Source organism: Dipodomys merriami, unplaced genomic scaffold (assembly GCF_024711535.1).
Source record: "Dipodomys merriami isolate MVZ:Mamm:240054 unplaced genomic scaffold, mDipMer1.0.p SCAF_137, whole genome shotgun sequence".
Taxonomy (NCBI): domain Eukaryota; kingdom Metazoa; phylum Chordata; class Mammalia; order Rodentia; family Heteromyidae; genus Dipodomys; species Dipodomys merriami.
In genome coordinates, this window is record NW_027202682.1 from 863,335 (window position 1) to 879,715 (window position 16,381).

At 61.9% G+C, this 16,381-nt stretch overlaps 3 protein-coding genes across 4 annotated transcripts; all 3 read left to right on the forward strand.

The window, feature by feature from the left end:
- The first annotated feature begins 3,942 nt into the window (after positions 1-3,942).
- Positions 3,943-5,700, forward strand: LOC138825369 (hemoglobin subunit zeta-like). The gene is made up of 3 exons (XM_070019823.1): positions 3,943-4,037; positions 5,019-5,223; positions 5,488-5,700. The coding sequence occupies exons 1-3, from the start codon at positions 3,943-3,945 to the stop codon at positions 5,614-5,616; spliced, it is 429 nt and encodes a 142-aa protein (XP_069875924.1). The 3' UTR covers positions 5,617-5,700.
- A 4,716-nt stretch (positions 5,701-10,416) lies between these two features.
- Positions 10,417-11,489, forward strand: LOC138825370 (hemoglobin subunit alpha-1/2). The gene is made up of 3 exons (XM_070019824.1): positions 10,417-10,566; positions 10,882-11,086; positions 11,163-11,489. Exons 1-3 carry the CDS (start codon positions 10,472-10,474, stop codon positions 11,289-11,291), a joined length of 429 nt encoding a protein of 142 aa, XP_069875925.1. The 5' UTR covers positions 10,417-10,471; the 3' UTR covers positions 11,292-11,489.
- A 67-nt stretch (positions 11,490-11,556) lies between these two features.
- LOC138825372 (hemoglobin subunit theta-1-like) lies at positions 11,557-15,445 on the forward strand. Of its 2 annotated transcripts, none has more exons than XR_011371396.1 (3): positions 11,557-11,645; positions 12,088-12,337; positions 14,300-14,387. XR_011371396.1 is itself a non-coding variant. In XM_070019830.1 (3 exons), exons 1-3 carry the CDS (start codon positions 14,132-14,134, stop codon positions 15,101-15,103), a joined length of 429 nt encoding a protein of 142 aa, XP_069875931.1. In that variant the 5' UTR covers positions 14,118-14,131; the 3' UTR covers positions 15,104-15,445. The 2 variants fall into 2 exon arrangements, 1 of the variants encoding a protein (XP_069875931.1); XM_070019830.1 differs by lacking the exons at positions 11,557-11,645; positions 12,088-12,337 and adding exons at positions 14,118-14,226; positions 14,975-15,445 and having other exon boundaries at positions 14,300-14,504.
- The last annotated feature ends 936 nt before the right edge of the window (positions 15,446-16,381 follow it).

Below are 16,381 nucleotides of genomic sequence, written 5' to 3' on the forward strand. Positions count from 1 at the left end.
GCTCTTCAGGATAGGTCATGCACATGAAGTCATATAACATATAGCCTTTGTGTTTAGCTTTTTTTCCCCTTTATCACTGTGGATTTTATTTTTTTTTGTTGTTATTGTAGAATTGATATACAGAGGGGTTTACAGTTACATGAATCAGGTAATGAGTCCAGTTCTTTTTTTTTTTTTTTGGGGGGGGGTCCTGTTGAAGGGCCTGAACTCTGGGCCTGGGCGCTGTCCCTCAGCTCTTCAGCTCAAGGCTAGCGCTCTACCACTTGAGCCACAGTGCCAGCTTTTTTCATTTTGTTTATGTGGTGCTGAGGAATCGAAGCCAGGGCCTTAGGCATGCAAGGCAAGCGCTCTACCACTGAGCCATCTTCCCAGCCCCTACAGTTCTTTTTTTTAAACTATCATTGTGTTTTCAAGGTTCACTATCTTGTTGAAAGGGTGATATTGACCAAGAAACGTTGTATTTATAAACTATTTTGTTGAATGGCAACACCTTGGTACAACTACTTAAAAATAACAAAATTTTTCAAAAAAAATTCTGAGGGAATATAGGACACTATGTGAAAGGAAACATACTTACTACCTGACGTATGTCACCTCTAAAACAACAGTAAATTAGGAAGAAAAATATTTTGTGTTTATTTTTTCTTTTGGTGTTTGTTTCCCAAATGACATAGCAGTTATGAACTTATAAAACCCTGTGCAAATGTATAGTAATATATACATGCTGATGTTTATATATTTATGCGTTTAAATATTTGTATAAATATACACTTATACCTTCAGTATTAGCCAAGTTTAATTAATATTTGTTGTCTTAATTCGATAAACCAGTTAACAAACAAAGAAGAAGGAGGAGGAGGAGGAGGAGGAGGAGGAGGAGGAGGAGGAGGAGGAGGAGGAGGAAGAGGAGAAAAAGAGAAGGAGGAAGAGGAGGAGGAGGAAGAAGAGGAAGAATTAGTCTAATTAGAAAAGAACATCCGGCTGGGAATGGGGCTCAGTGGTAGAATGCTGTGGCTTCTCCCAGGGCTTTAGTTCGTATTCTTCTTTTTGGTGCTACGGACTGAACCCAAGGCCTCACTTGTGCTAAGCGTGTATCCCACCACTGAGCTTCGCTCAGGCCCGTTTTGGATAAGTTATCAGACATGATTATTGAATGTTTTCTCTCCTATGGGAATGACTTATGTTAAAGCTGCCACCATCAAGACATTCTGGGTGTGGTGAAGGATTGATGACAGACCAATGGGACAGAGGGCAACCAGGCAGTGTGCTGCACTCCTTCGATTCTAGCACTCAGAAGGCAAAGACAGAAATACCATGAATTTGAGACCAGCCTCGGTTACATTGTAAGAATCTTTCTCAAAAATTAAAAATTCTGGGGCTGGGAAGGTGGCTCAGTGGTAGAGCGCTTGCCTTGCATGCCTGAGGCCCTGGGTTCGATTCCTCAGCACCACATAAGCAAAAAGAAAAAAGCCGGAAGTGGCGCTGTGGCTCAAGTGGTAGAGCGCTAGCCTTGAGCTGAAGAGCTGAGGGACAGCGCCCAGACCCAGAGTTCAGGCCCCACGACCGGACCCCCCCAAAAAAAAATTAAAAATTCTGGCTGGGTGCTGGTGGCTCATACCTGTAATCCTAGCTACTCAGTAGGCTGAGATCTGAGGATAGCAGTTCAAAGCCAGCGCAGGCAGGAAAGTCTGTGAGACTCTTATCTCCAATTAACCACTAGAAAACCAGAAGTGGAGTTTCCAGTACCACAATCAAAGTGGTAGAGGACTAGCCTTGTGCAAAAAGCTCAGGGGCAACACCCAGCCTGGCATAAAACAAAAAACAACGCCGGGCGCTGCTGGCTCACACCTGTCATCCTAGCTATTCAGGAGGCTGAGATCTGAGGATTGTGCTTCAAAGCCAGCCCAGGCAGGAAAATCTGTGAGACTCTTATCTCCAATAAACCACTAGAAAACCAGAAGTGGCGCTGTGGCTGAAGCGGTAGAGCGCTCGCCTTGAGCTGAAGAGCTGAGGGACAGCGCCCAGGCCCAGAGTTCAAGCCCCATAACCAAAAAAAAAAAAATCTTAGCCAGCCCCTGGTGGCTCATACTTGTAACCCAAGCTATTCAGGTAGCTGAGACTAAACAGCAAAATTTGAGGGCAGCCCAATAAAGAAAGTCCGTGAAATTCCCCTCCAAAATAACCAGCAAAAAGCTAGGCTGGGCTAGGCGCCAGTGGCTCATGCCTGGAATCCTAGCTACACAGGAGGCTGAGATCTGAGGATCACGGTTCAAAGCCAGCCCGAGCAGGAAAGTCCATGAGACTCTTATCTCCAATAAACCACTCAGAAAACTGGAAATGGGCTGGGAAGGTGGCTCAGTGGTAGACCGCTTGCCTTGCATGCCTGAGGCCCTGGGTTCCATTCCTCAGCACCACATAAGCAAAAAGAAAAAAGCCGGAAGTGGTGCTGTGGCTCAAATGGTAGAGTTCTAGTCTTGAGCTGAAGAGCTGAGGGACAGCACCAAAGCCCAGAGTTCAAGCCTCATGACAAACAGACACACAAAAAAGCTAGGCTAGAGGCTTGGCTCAAGTGATAGAGCACCAGCCAATCAAGCAAACTGTTAGTAAGCTCAAGACTCTGAGTTCAAACTTTGATTCTGGAAAAAAGAGAGAGGGAAGGAGGGGAAAGAGAGAGACACCACAATTCAAAAATGAGCAAAATACCCAACTATATATTTCACTAAGATATATGAATGACAAAAAGCACATGGCAAGAGCCTCCACTTCCTTAATGTTCAGGGAAATGCAGTTTGAAATAAAAAGCTCATATTAGTACACATCTGCAAAAAGAGCTAAAATGCAAAAATGCCGACAAAGATGATGAGATACAAAATGGTAAAACTACCAGAAAATAATTTGATAACTCCTTATAACAAAGTTAAATGTGCACTTGCGTGTGCGCACACATGCACGTGTTGGCACTGAAGCCTGAACTCAGGGCCTCTTACTCTCACTTGGCTTTTTCCACTCTAAGGATAGTGTTCAACCATTTGAAACACACCTTCACTTCTGGCTTTTTACTAGTTAACTCTAGAAATAAGAGTCTCATGGACTTTTATTCCCTGGCTTTAAACTGGGATCCTAAGATCTCAGCCTCTGTTGGGCGCTAGTGGCTCTCTCCTGTAATCCTAGCTACTCAGGAGGTTGAGATCTGAGGATCGCAGTTCGAAGCCATCCTGGTCAGGAAAGTCCATGAGACTCTTATCTCCAATTAACCACCAGAAAACGGGAAGTGGAGCTGTGGATCAAAGTGGTAGAGCGCTATCCTTCAGTGAAAAAGCTCAGGGACATCACCCAGGCTTGAGTTCAAGCCTCACAACTCACAATATATATAAAATAAAATCAAGTGACGATTTGTTTCATAAGACAATGGCCAGTACGGAGGGCTGCTGCAGCCCCAACCCTAACTCATGGATTGCAGTATCAATCCTAAATCTCTTTGGCTGACCTGCCACCTGCTCCTGATGGTCAGGGTGGACCTAATGCTGGGGATACAGGATACTTGCTTTTTTTTGGAAGAAACCCAAGAATCAGAGACAGTCAAGTGGATGGCACAGGTAGCATGGTTCAGTATAGAGCTGGACTTCAGACACAGTAATGAACTCCTAGGATGGTTGGGCCCCTATCTGTCCTGGATTGTGTCAGACTACGGCCAACACCCCTCTAAGGCCAAGGGGCAGGCAACAGTGATAGCCTTCAGCCCAAGTCCCACCAGGCCAGGACTCCTATTGTCCCTAGGTCTGATAACAAACCGCACCCTGGTGGCCCCCTCGCTGCCCCCAGTCAGTGGCCACAGCTCGTCAGGGTCTCTACTCTGTGTATATAAGAGACCCTGGAAATGAACCCCAGCAGGCTAGTCTGGAGAGCACTTAGCTCCTGCACAGCCACCCCACCACCACCACCATGTCTCTGATCAACAGTGAAAGGGCCATCGTCAAGTCCATTTGGGACAAGATCTCCTCACAGGCTGATGCCATTGGCGCCGAAACTCTGGAGAGGTGAGCACCAAACAGGATAGCCTGAGTAAGCAGGTCAAAGGCCAGGGAAAGGGCTGATTAGGTGGAGAGGGTGACAAGGTGTGGGGAGGAACAGTCGGGAGGGATGATGAAGAAGTGGTGAGAAGGGTCTCACACAGAAGGGTGCAGGAGGGCTGGGATGTGGCTCAGTGGTAGAGTGCTTGCCTCGCATGCATGAAGCCCTGGGTTCAATTTCTCGGTACCACACAAACAGAAGAAGCTGGAAGTGGTGCTGTGGCTCAAGTGGTAGAGCCTGAGCTGAAGAGCTGGGTGGGGAGAGGAGGAAAAGCCTTGAGCAGGAAAGCTAACCAAAGGGGCAGGTGAGGATCATGGAGGGCAAGGAGCGGGAAGGAGTCAGTGAGCCTCGGAGTAGGGCAGGGAGGCGGGCAAGACCAGGCAGGACTGGGCTGGACCAGGGAAGACATCACACGGTCCTCCCAAGCCGGGCCAAGGGTCTGGACAAACCTGTCCAGTGGACAGACAGACAGATGGATGAAGGGATGTGGGCAGTGGATGGATGAAGGGATGGTGGGCAGTGGATGGACAGACGGATGAAGGGATGGTGGGCAGTGGACGGACAGACGGATGAAGGGATGGTGGGCAATGGAAGGGGAGGCCAAGCCCACGTGAGCCTGGGGCAATAGGAAACCCCAGCCAGTCGTGTCTTTATGGAGCTTAGCTGGGCCTGAACGCCCGGCCTGGGCGGCCCTCGGCTCTTCAGCTCACTGCTGGGCTTCACCCGCCTGAGCCTCGCTTCCACTTTCTGGCGGTTTCTTGGAGATCAGAGCCTCACAGGCTCTCCTGCCTGGGCTGGCCTCGAACCGCGGTCCGAGTGGCCGGGATGGCAGCGTGAGCCTCGGCGCCCGGCTCGCCTTCGTTTTAAGCACCACCGAGGCGTCTTTCTCCTGGAAGCCCCGCGTCCGCGCCCCTCGCGCGGACCCTCACCCTTCCCTCCGCACGCAGGCTCTTCTGCAGCTACCCGCAGACCAAGACCTACTTCCCGCACTTCGACCTGCACCCGGGGTCGCCGCAGCTGCGCGCGCACGGCGCCAAGGTGCTGGCCGCCGTGGGCGAGGCCGTCCAGCACATCGACCGCATGCCGAGCGCGCTGACCAAGCTGAGCGAGCTGCACGCCTACATCCTGCGCGTGGACCCCGCCAACTTCAAGGTGGGCGGGGCCGGCGGGGCGGGGCCTAGAGGCGTGAATGAAGGCGGGTGGGCGGGGCCGGGAGGGATGAATGGAGGCAGGTGGGCGGGGCCTAGAGGCATGAATGGAGGCGGGTGGGCGGGGCCGGGAGGGATGAATGGCGGCGGGTGGGCGGGGCCTGCGGCGGGGCCCGACGCGGGGCGGGGCCGGGGAGCCCAGAGCGCCGGTCGTCTCGCCGAGCCCGCGCCCAGCCCGCGCTGAGCCCCGCCCCGCCCCGCCCCGCAGCTCCTGTCCCACTGCCTGCTGGTCACCCTGGCCGCGCGCTTCCCCGCCGACTTCTCGGCTGAGGTCCACGCCGCCTGGGACAAGTTCATGTCCATCCTGTCCTCCATCCTGACCGAGAAGTACCGCTGAGCCCGCCGGCCTCCGGGCGGGCCGCGCCCCTGCCCCTCTCCGCCAGGCCCGCGGCTCTTTCCCGAATCCCCAATAAATGGCTGAGCTCGGAACGAAGCGCGTCCCGCGTGATGTGTTGGGGAGAGGCGAGGGCGCGGGGGCCGTGAGCGCGCGCCGCCGGGGCCTCGGAGCCGAGGACGGTTCTCCCCGAGCGCCGGGTCTCCCGGGCCCGTTTCCCCCGGGGCCCCTGCCCGTTCCCCCCGGGCCCTGCCCGTTCCCCCCGGGGCCCCTGCCCGTTCCCCCCGGCCCTGCCCGGCCCCCCCCCGGGCCCCTGCCCGTTCCCCCCGGCCCTGCCCTGCCCCCCCCCGGGGCCCCTGCCCCCCCCGCCCTGCCCCCCCCGCCCGGCCCCCCCACCGGGCCCTGCCCGTTCCCCCCCGGGGCCCCTGCCCGTTCTCCCCCGGTCCTGCCCGTTCCCCCCCGGGGCCCCTGCCCGTCCCCCCGGCCCTGCCCTGCCCCCCCCCGGGCCCTGCCCGGCCCCCCCCGGGCCCTGCCCGTTCCCCCCGGGGCCCCTGCCCGTCCCCCCGGCCCTGCCCGTCCCCCCCCCGGGCCCTGCCCGGCCCCCCCACCGGGGCCCGCCGGCCTCACCTTCCCCACACGTCGAAGGCTCCGCGTGGTGCGCGTCCAACTCCTCCTGGAGCTTCGCGTCTCAGCTCCCGGGCGGGGCCGGGGCCGGGGCCGGGGGGCCGCGGCGGGACGGCGGGTCCGCTCGTCCTTCTCCGTTCCCCGCGGGGTCTCCGGGCTCCAGGCTCCCGCGCGAGTCCGTGGAGAGGAGGCGGCACGGGGCGCGTTCAGCGCGCGCACGCGCCGTGTGTCCGGGCTGGTTCTGGAGGCTCCCGGAGGTCGGAGGTCACGGCCTCCCGGCCCGGGTGGCTTCGAACCGCGGCCCTCGGCTCTCGGCCCCGCCCCGCCGGCCAGGCCGCAGCCCACGGGCCGTGTGCTCCGGTGAGACCCCGCGGGCCGCGCCGCCGCCACCCGCGAGGACCGCAGGGATCCTTCGGGAAACTCCTGGAAGCCAGGATTTGCCTCCCGCGAGGCGGGGCGCGGGGAGCCACGTCAGGGAAACCGAGGCAGGCCGCCAGTCAGGGAAACCGAGGCAGGCGACACGTCAGGGAAACCGAGGCAGGCGACACGTCAGGGAAACCGAGGCTGGCGACACGTCAGGGAAACCGAGGCAGGCCGTCAGTCAGGGAAACCGAGGCAGGCCGCCAGTCAGGGAAACCGAGGCAGGCGACACGTCAGGGAAACCGAGGCAGGCGACACGTCAGGGAAACCGAGGCTGGCGACACGTCAGGGAAACCGAGGCAGGCCGTCAGTCAGGGAAACCGAGGCAGGCCGCCAGTCAGGGAAACCGAGGCAGGCCGCCAAGTCAGGGAAACCGAGGCAGGCCGCCAGTCAGGGAAACCGAGGCAGGCCGCCAGTCAGGGAAACCGAGGCAGGCGACGCGTCAGGGAAACCGAGGCAGGCGACGCGTCAGGGAAACCGAGGCAGGCCGCCACGTCAGGGAAACCGAGGCAGGCCGCCACGTCAGGGAAACCGAGGCAGGGCCGCCACGTCAGGGAAACCGAGGCAGGGCCGCCACGTCAGGGAAACCGAGGCAGGCCGTCAGTCAGGGAAACCGAGGCAGGCCGCCAGTCAGGGAAACCGAGGCAGGCGACACGTCAGGGAAACTGAGGCAGGCCGTCAGTCAGGGAAACCGAGGCAGGCCGTCAGTCAGGGAAACCGAGGCAGGCCGTCAGTCAGGGAAACCGAGGCAGGCCGTCAGTCAGGGAAACCGCAGCGGTGGTGCCTGCGGCGGCTCTCGGTTCAGGCCCCCCTCCCCCGCCCCCCCCCGCGGGCCGGGCTCTCGGTTCACCCCGTCCCCCCTCCCCCCGCCCCCCCCCCGCGGGCCGGGCTCTCGGTTCACGCCCCCCTCCCCCTCCCCCGCCCCCCCCCGCGGGCCGGGCTCTCGGTTCACGCCCCCCTCCCCCTCCCCCGCCCCCCCCCCCGCGGGCCGGGCTCTCGGTTCACGCCCCCCTCCCCCTCCCCCGCCCCCCCCCGCGGGCCGGGCTCTCGGTTCACGCCCCCCGCCCCCCCCCACGCGGGCCGGGCTCTCGGTTCACGCCCCCCTCCCCCTCCCCCCGCCCCCCCCCACGCGGGCCGGGCTCTCGGTTCACGCCCCCCTCCCCCTCCCCCGCCCCCCCCCACGCGGGCCGGGCTCTCGGTTCACGCCCCCCTCCCCCGCCCCCCCCCCGGCCGGGCTCTCGGTTCACGCCCCCCTCCCCCTCCCCCGCCCCCCCCCGCGGGCCGGGCTCTCGGTTCACGCCCCCTCCCCCTCCCCCGCCCCCCCCCCCCCCCGGCCGGGCTCCTCCCGCCGGTGGTGCACATGCGCAGCACAGGCCCGGGGCCACGGGGCGGGACCCCGGCGCGGCCCGGACCCTGCCTCCCCCTCCCCGCCTGGCCTCTTCCCCAGCCTCTCAACCCCGCGGCAAAGGCGGCCTTGGTGGAGGCCAGGATCTGGCAGACCCTGGGCCTTGAACCCAGCCCAGCCTGGGCGGCCTGAGCTCTGGACTGGCGGCCCATTCCAGACTCCGCAGGGCTCCTCCGGGTCTCTCCACACTCTCATCTGAAGATCTTTTCTGGACACAGACTGGGTTAAGAGAGTGGAACAGGAGCAGGCCTGGTGAGGCACACCTGTAATCCTAGCTTCTCCACAGCCACCAAGGCAGAAAAGTCCAGGAGACTCGTCTCCAATTAACCAGCAAAATGCTGGACTGCAGATGTGGCTCAACTGGTAGAGTGTCAGCTGGAGCGAGAAAGCCAACAGTGCGAGACCCTGAGTTCAAGCTCATGTACAAGTATGAAAAAAACAACCCACAACTAAATAAACAAAACACTGGAATCGATCTGTATTTTCACATATACCTTTTTTCAAGCTCTGTGTGTGTGTGTGTGTGTGTGTGTGATTTCAACTAGGGGGAATCCCTCTGCTCTACCTCTCCATCCTGAAAAAAGCCAAAGTGAAGTATAGGATATTGCCCAGTGGCTTCCATTTGAGCTGAAGAATCATGGGCACAACTCCACTGACACTCTCACTTAGCTGTGTTTTATTTATGTCACTTCCTATTGTGACACTAGGGAATGAACCCAACATTGTTCCTATGATAGGCAATCATACACAGTTGATATATCCAGATCCTCTTGTACTTCATTTTATATGATGGGGTTTCTACTTACACAAACTTGTCTCCAAGTGATGGGCTCAAGAATTTCTCCTGCCTCAGTCCCACATTGTCTAGACCTGTAGGTGTGTGTTATCACAACTAGCTCCCTGTTCTTTTACTTACTCTTACGTGAGAGGTCTTTACACATTAGGATGCAAGTCAAATTTGGTGAGGTTTACCAGCTTGGTCCCAGCTACTCAGAGGGCTGAGAAGAGGGCTGGGAATGTGGCTTAGTGGCAGAGTGCTTGCCTAGCATGCATGAAGCCCTGGGTTCCATTCCTCAGTGCCAGAAAAACCTGGAAGTGGCACTGTGGCACAAGTGGAAAAGCACTAGCCTTGAGGCTAAAGAAATTCAGGAACAGTGCCCAGTCTCAGAGTTCAAGCCCCATCACAGACAAAAAACAAACAACAACAACAAAAGACTGACTATGCCAGGCTTTGGTGGTATATGAATGGAGGTAAACCAAGGATCCAGTGGATGAGGCAGGGGGGTCATGAGTCTAGGCCAGTGTGGGTTACATGTTTAGACCATGTTTAAAAAAAAAATTAGCTGGGTTCTGGTGGCTCACACCTGTGATCCTAGCCACTCAGGAGGCTGAACTGAGGACTGCATTGCAAAGCCAGCCCAGGCAGGAAAGTCCATGAGACTCATCTCCAATTAATTGCCAAAAAGCTGGCAGTGCAATGCTCGCCTTGAACAATAAAGCTCAGGGACAGTGCCCAGTCCTTGAGTTCAAGACCCAGGCCTTGTGCCTGCGCGCGTGCGTGCACACACACACACACACACACACACACACCATCTTCCCCAGGAAGCCTGCTCAGGGTCTCCCGCTAACCCAGGGCTCCCGGCCCTTCCTCCACACACTCAGGGCCTTCCCAGGACCGACACCTCTCTGTGAACCTGCCTAAGCCCAACTGCAGGCTGCGGCCCTGATGTTCAGCCCGTTGCTTTGTCAATTAACCATGTTTTAACTAACAAGTCTTTGGACTTGGGTTGTTGCTGTGAACCAGGGCCACTGGGCCACGGGTGGGGAACAAGGGACAAAGGGTGGGGGCGAACGAGGCCTCCCCGCCGCGTTCTGCCCCGGCTCAGGGCCCGGCTGCTGCCATCCTGGGTGAGGGCGCCTGGGTCTGGGCCCTTCTCCGCCCCGCTGGCCTCTCGCGCCCCAGGCCATGGGGCGCGGGCCCGAGGGCTTCTCCTCGACGGCGCCTCTGCGCGCGGGGCCGAGCTTCCCGCCCTCCCTGCCGTGCTCCGCGGCGCTGTGGAGCCCAGGCCCAGGCTGGCTGCCCCCGGGGGCCCTGGGGCCTCCCAGGCCGGCCGCCCGGGTCCGGAGAGAGGCCCGTGGGCTCTGCGGAGGAGGACGGCCGGCCGCCCCGGCCGGTGGGCCCAGGCCTGGGGCTGTGATGCCGGGTGAAGGCCGGGTGCCGGGAGCAGGACGCGGTCCGGCCCGGCCCCGCCTCGCGGGCGCCCCCTCCCGGCCGACCCCGCGCGCAGCCCCCGAGTCGGCCAATCGGCGCGGCCGCGGCGGGCGTGTCCCCAGCCGCGGGACATAAAAGCCGGGCGCGGCTGGGGTCCCGCACACTTCTGACTCGCACAGACTCAGAAAGGATCCACCATGGTGCTGTCTGCCGCCGACAAGGCCAACATCAAGGCCGCCTGGGACAAGATTGGCTCCCATGGCGCCGACTACGGCGCGGAGGCCCTGGAGAGGTGAGGACCCCGCCGGTCCCGGGCCCCGACGCGCCCCGGGCCCCGGACCCCGCGGACCCCGGACCCCGGACCCCGGACCCCGCGGACCCCGGGCCCCGGACCCCGGACCCCGCGGACCCCGGGCCCCGGACCCCGCCAACCCCGCCAACCCCGGACCCCGGACCCCGCCAACCCCGGGCCCCGGACCCCGCCAACCCCGGGCCCCGGACCCCGGACCCCGCCAACCCCGGGCCCCGGACCCCGCCAACCCCGCCAACCCCGCCGGCCCCGGACCCCGCCAACCCCGCCAACCCCGCCGGCCCTCTTCTCCCGCAGGATGTTCCTGGGCTTCCCCACCACCAAGACCTACTTCCCCCACTTCGATCTGAGCCACGGCTCCGCCCAGGTCCAGGGCCACGGGAAGAAAGTGGCCGAGGCGCTGACCACCGCCGTGGGCCACCTGGAAGACCTGCCCGGCGCGCTGTCCGCGCTCAGCGACCTGCACGCGCACAAGCTGCGCGTGGACCCGGTCAACTTCAAGGTCGGCGGGGCCCCGGGAGCGGGGGGGGGGGACCCCGCACGCACGCCGCCCCTCACCCGCCCGTCTCCTCCCGCAGCTCCTGAGCCACTGCCTGCTCGTGACCCTGGCCAACCACCACCCGAGCGAGTTCACCCCCGCGGTCCACGCCTCCCTGGACAAGTTCTTGGCCGCTGTGAGCACCGTGCTGACCTCCAAGTACCGTTAAGCGGGGCCCGGCGGCCCGCCCCGCCCCCGGCCAGGCCCCGCCCCGCCCCCGGCCAGGCCCCGCCCCCGGCCAGGCCCCGCCCCGCCCCCGGCCAGGCTCCGCCCCCGGCCAGGCCAGGCCCCGCCCCCGGCCAGGCCCCGCCCCGCCCCTCTTCGCAACACCCCTCTTGGTCTTATGAATAAAGTCTGAGTGGCGGCAGTCTGTCTGTCTGGCTCGGTGTTTACGGGTGCCCGGCGTGGGAGGGCGGCGACTGCGAGGCGAATCCACAGGGTTCCCAGCGCGGCCGGAGGGCGCGGGGCTCCGAGCCCCTCCGCTCGCCCGCGCCGCCCGGCCGGCGTCTCCCCGGACCTGCAGGTCCGCCCCGCGCTCCCGCGTCCCCCGCAACGCGCTCGGACCCCGGCTCCGCCCAAAGAGGGCACTGGAGGCGCGGGGCAGCCGCGCCGCCCTCCCGGCCCGCCTTCGGTGTCCCCGGTGGACCGGAGGCGCCTCCCCAGGCCCCGCTCCAGGCACCTCATTGCGGGGACGGCTCCGCGCGCGCCCAGCTGCTGGATCCGCACGCCGGGAGCTGCTGGGCCCGGCGCGGCCGCTGGGCAGCCCAGCCCCCCCCAGCCCCGGGTCCCCCCAGCCCAGCCCCCTGACCCCCAGCCCCCTGACCCCCCAGCCCAGCCCCCTGACCCCCAGCCCCCTGACCCCCAGCCCCCTGACCCCCAGCCCCCTGACCCCCCAGCCCAGCCCCCTGACCCCCAGCCCCCTGACCCCCCCAGCCCAGGCCCCTGACCCCCCTGTCTCCCCGCAGCCAAGCCAGGGACCCCTGGGAAAGCTCGCTGAGCCGGCGCCGGTGGCTCAGGCCTGTCATCCTAGCTGCTCGGGAGGCTGGCGTGTGAGGCTTGTGGTTCAAGGCCAGCCCCGGCAGGAAACTTTTTCTTGTCTGTCATGGGGTTTGAACTCACAGCCCTGGGCGCCGTCGCTGAGCTTTTTTGCTGAAGGCGAGCGCTCTACCACTTGAGCCACAGCTCCACTTCCGGTTTTCTGGGGGTTCATTGCAGGTAAGAGTCTCACGGACTTTCCTTACTGGGCTGGCTTTGAACCGCAATCCTCAGATCTCAGCCTCCTGAGCAGGTAGGGTGACAGGCGTGAGCCACCGGCTCCTTGAGACCCTCATCTCTAATAAACCACCAAAAGGGCTGGGAAGGTGGCTCAGTGGTAGAGCACTTGCCTTGCATGCCTGAGGCCCTGGGTTCAATTCCTCAGCACCACATAAGCAAAAAGAAAAAAAGCCGGAGGTGGCGCTGTGGCTCAAGTGGTAGAGCGCTAGCCTTGAGCTGAAGAGCTGAGGGGCAGCGCTCAGGCCCCCCCAAAAAATAAAAAATAAAATAAACCACCAAAAGCCATCGTGGAGCTGTAGCTCAAGTGGTAGCTTGCAAGGCGTGAGCACAAAAGCTCAGGGACAGTGTCCGGGCTCTGAGTTCAAGCCCTAGGACCACATTTACAAAAAGAAGGCTCCCGGCAGACTGCTTGAGCAGTGCCAGCAGTGCCAGCACTGCCTGAACGAGCCTGAGCTCCGGGTCAAGCAGCCCTGTTACTCCACTAGGAAGAGCAGAGGGTGCCTCAGCCAGTGTGCCTCAGCCAGAGGGGAAGCAAAGGGACTCACACACATAGAATGAGGTTTTCATAAAATATGGCTGACATGGTGACATACCTGGAGGAAACACAACATGGAAGGAAAAGTCCAGGCTGCACATTGCATGAGTCCATTTATATGAAAAGTCCTTGGCAACCAAAGACCAGTACTGGCTGCCAGGGGCTGGAGGTGGGGAACTTGTTAATTTTAAGATGACTAAGATGGAATTTACGTTCAGTGAGCCTCACAATTCACAAAGTATACAGGTGGCATTGAGTTACTGCTGTATGGATGTTTACTATGATGCTGGAGAGACATCTCAGGTGCTCTGTGTCAGTTGTGCTGAACGGAATATCTACTGAGCCTGGCACTGGAAATCACAGCTTGAAGCCAGCCCAGACAGGGAAGTCTGTGAAACTCTTCTCTGCTAAATTACCAAAGGTCCTGAGTTCAAGCCCCAGGACAGACACATGTTTGGGAGGGAGGTTACACGGGGGGGGGGGGGGGGGCACACAGACATGCAGTCATCACGCCCAGTGTCCAGATGTAAACCCTGAACTCAAGGGTAAGGATGGAAGGAGGAAAATGGGGAGAGGGGTGTTGGTCAAGATGCCCTGGAGTGGGAACCTGGCGTGGAAGTGTAGCCTGTGTAACTACCAAATGAGGAAACAAATTGAAAAAGATCTTTGCTGTGGGTCGTGGGGCCTGAACTCTGGGCCTGGGTGCTGTCCCTGCGCTCTTCAGCTCAAGGCGGGCGCTCTACCACTTGAGCCACAGCACCACTTGCGGCCTTTCCGGTGGTTCATTGGAGATCAGAATCTCACGGCCTTTCCTGCCCGGGCTGGCTTTGAACCACCAGCCTCGGATCTCAGCCTCCCGAGTAGCTGGGATGACACGGAGAGGGGCGGGGCCGGGTGGGCCGCGCAGGGGCGGGGCGGGGCCAGGCGGGCCGCGTGTGGGCGGGGCCGGGCCGCGCTGGGGCGGGCAGGGCGGGGCGAGGCCGCGTGTGGGCGGGGCCGGGTGGGCCGCGCAGGGGCGGGGCGGGGCCAGGCGGGCCGCGTGTGGGCGGGGCCGGGTGGGCCGCGCAGGGGCGGGGCGAGGCCGCGTGTGGGCGGGGCTGGGCGGGCCGCGCGGGTGCGGGCGGGGCGGGGCCAGGCGGGCCGCGCCCCCGGAGGCCTCTGAGCGCAGCCGCGCGGCGGGGCCGCCGGAGACGGCGGGGATGGCTCTGTCCGCGGCGGAAGGCGAGATGGTTCGCGCGCTGTGGAAGAAGCTGGGCGACAACGTCGGAGTCTGCGTGGCTGAGGCCTTGGAGCGGTGCGAGCGGCGGGTGCAGGTCTGCGGGCCCTCGCGGGCCGACTCCAGGGCACTCACCCCCCTCCTCCCGCAGGACCTTCCTGGCTTTCCCGTCCACCAGGACCTACTTCGCGCACTGGGACCTGAGCCGCGGCTCTGCCCGGATCCAAGCCCACGGCCGGAAGGTGGGCGCCGCGCTGACCCTCGCCGTGAGCGCCCTGGACGACCTGCCCGGCTCGCTGTCCGCCCTGAGCGACCTGCACGCGCGCGCGCTGCGCGTGGACCCCGCCCACTTCCAGGTGAGCCCGCGGGCCGCGCCGCGCAGCCCACCTCCGGATGGCCCGCATAGACCCCGCCCACTTCCAGGCGAGCCCGCGGGCCGCGCAGCCCCGCCCACCTCCGGATGGCCCGCATAGACCCCGCCCACTTCCAGGTGAGCCCGCGGGCCGCGCAGCCCCGCCCACCTCCGGATGGGCCGCATAGACCCCGCCCACTTCCAGACGAGCCCGCGGGCCGCGCAGCCCCGCCCACCTCCGGATGGGCCGCATAGACCCCGCCCACTTCCAGGTGAGCCCGCGGGCCGCGCAGCCCCGCCCACCTCCGGATGGGCCCGCGTAGACCCCGCCCACTTCCAGGCGAGCCCGCGGGCCGCGCAGCCCCGCCCACCTCTGGATGGGCCCGCGTAGACCCCGCCCACTTCCAGGCGAGCCCGCGGGCCGCCGGGCCGGCGTCGTGGTGACCCGCGGCGGGGCCGCGCTCCTCTCCGCAGCTCCTGGGCCACTGCCTGCTGGTGACCCTCGCCCGGCACTACCCCGGGGACTTCAGCCCCGCCATGCAGGCCTCGCTGGACAAGTTCCTGAGCCTGGTGACGGCGGCGCTGGTCTCCGAGTACCGCTGAGCCCAGGTGGCGCGCGGCGGCCCTGCCGAGGCGCGAGTGCGAGGGAAGCTCCCGGATGTGCACGCGCGCGGGGTGTGAGCGCTGCGGTGCTCGCACGCGGGTGACCCGCCAAGGACGACATGGCGCCCTTCCTCGGACTAGAGCCCCACGGCCACTGGGTCACTGGGGGCTGCGGAGCGCCGTGTGCACAGCCCATGGCGGCCTGCCTTGCAGGGGTGCTCCGGGGCTCTAGCTTGGGGTACTGTCTGCCCCAAACGCAGGGCAGTGCTCTGAAGCCGGCTTGACCTCAGGTGCCCTGGCCGTCCAGAGCAACATGGGAAATTAAAGAGAACTGGAATTACAGCAACATCTCTCTCTCTCTTTGGTGCAAGTATTAGGAGCGTGAACCCAGGGCCTCTTGTTCTTGCTTGGCTTTTTCGCTCAAGGTTGGTGTTGTACCACGAGCCACACCTCTGCTTTGGCTTTCTGCTTACTGGAGATAGTCTCAAAAGGACTCTCCTGCCCTGGCTGGCTTCAAACAGCATCCTCAGATCTCCGCCATCTGGGAGGTAAGATTGCCGGTGTGAGCCACCATCAGTACCCAGCTCTACACAACTTTTTTTTTTGCCAGTCCTGGGCGCGGTCCCTGAGCCTCTTGCCCAAGGCTAGCACTCTACCATCTGAGCACAGCACTACTTCCTGTGTATGTGGTACTGAGGAATAGAACCCAGGGCATGCTAGGCAAGCACTCTGCTAAACCATTTTTCCCAGCCCAACAATGTTTCTTAAAACACCCCTTTCCAGATGAGTCAAGAGGCAGGAAGGCTTTCTGCAGCCCTGGCAACCCTGTCCCTTATCAGGTTCTAGGTGTTGCAGGAGGTAAAGGTCTGCCCACTTGTCACATGCCAAGTTTCATACCTGTGTCCTCTATCTGTGTCCTCCCAGACTACCCTCCAATACACAGGGCGTCCAGTTTCCGTCAGTCAGTCATACTTCATAAAGGGATGAGTCCCCTGTGAGCAGCAGCAGGAGACAAGTAGGAATCCGACAGCCCACCTATGGCATGGGCCACACAATGCCCCAGGATGTTCGCCCTAAGGCTGCATCTCCTCCCACAAAGACCCTCTGGCTGTCCAGTGGACATTGTCCACAGGCCTATCTCCGGCCTCCTCTTCCTTCTAAAGGAAAGGGTTGCAGTGTAGCCCCCACCCTCAACCCACAGCACCAACCCTGTGGTCTGTACTAGCGGGATAAATAGCTGAGACGTGGGGCATGAGCCAAGTGGGGCACTAAGGACCA

Excerpts from the sequence above, each read along its gene's own strand:
- LOC138825369 (XM_070019823.1), top strand. The coding sequence starts at position 3,943 with ATGTCTCTGATCAACAGTGAAAGGGCCATCGTCAAGTCCATTTGGGAC. Across the intron at positions 4,038-5,018 it reads GGCGCCGAAACTCTGGAGAG|GCTCTTCTGCAGCTACCCGC; the intron begins GTGAGCACCAAA and ends CTCCGCACGCAG. Across the intron at positions 5,224-5,487 it reads TGGACCCCGCCAACTTCAAG|CTCCTGTCCCACTGCCTGCT; the intron begins GTGGGCGGGGCC and ends CCCGCCCCGCAG.
- LOC138825370 (XM_070019824.1), top strand. The coding sequence starts at position 10,472 with ATGGTGCTGTCTGCCGCCGACAAGGCCAACATCAAGGCCGCCTGGGAC. Across the intron at positions 10,567-10,881 it reads GGCGCGGAGGCCCTGGAGAG|GATGTTCCTGGGCTTCCCCA; the intron begins GTGAGGACCCCG and ends CTTCTCCCGCAG. Across the intron at positions 11,087-11,162 it reads TGGACCCGGTCAACTTCAAG|CTCCTGAGCCACTGCCTGCT; the intron begins GTCGGCGGGGCC and ends CTCCTCCCGCAG.
- LOC138825372 (XM_070019830.1), top strand. The coding sequence starts at position 14,132 with ATGGCTCTGTCCGCGGCGGAAGGCGAGATGGTTCGCGCGCTGTGGAAG. Across the intron at positions 14,227-14,299 it reads GTGGCTGAGGCCTTGGAGCG|GACCTTCCTGGCTTTCCCGT; the intron begins GTGCGAGCGGCG and ends CTCCTCCCGCAG. Across the intron at positions 14,505-14,974 it reads TGGACCCCGCCCACTTCCAG|CTCCTGGGCCACTGCCTGCT; the intron begins GTGAGCCCGCGG and ends TCCTCTCCGCAG.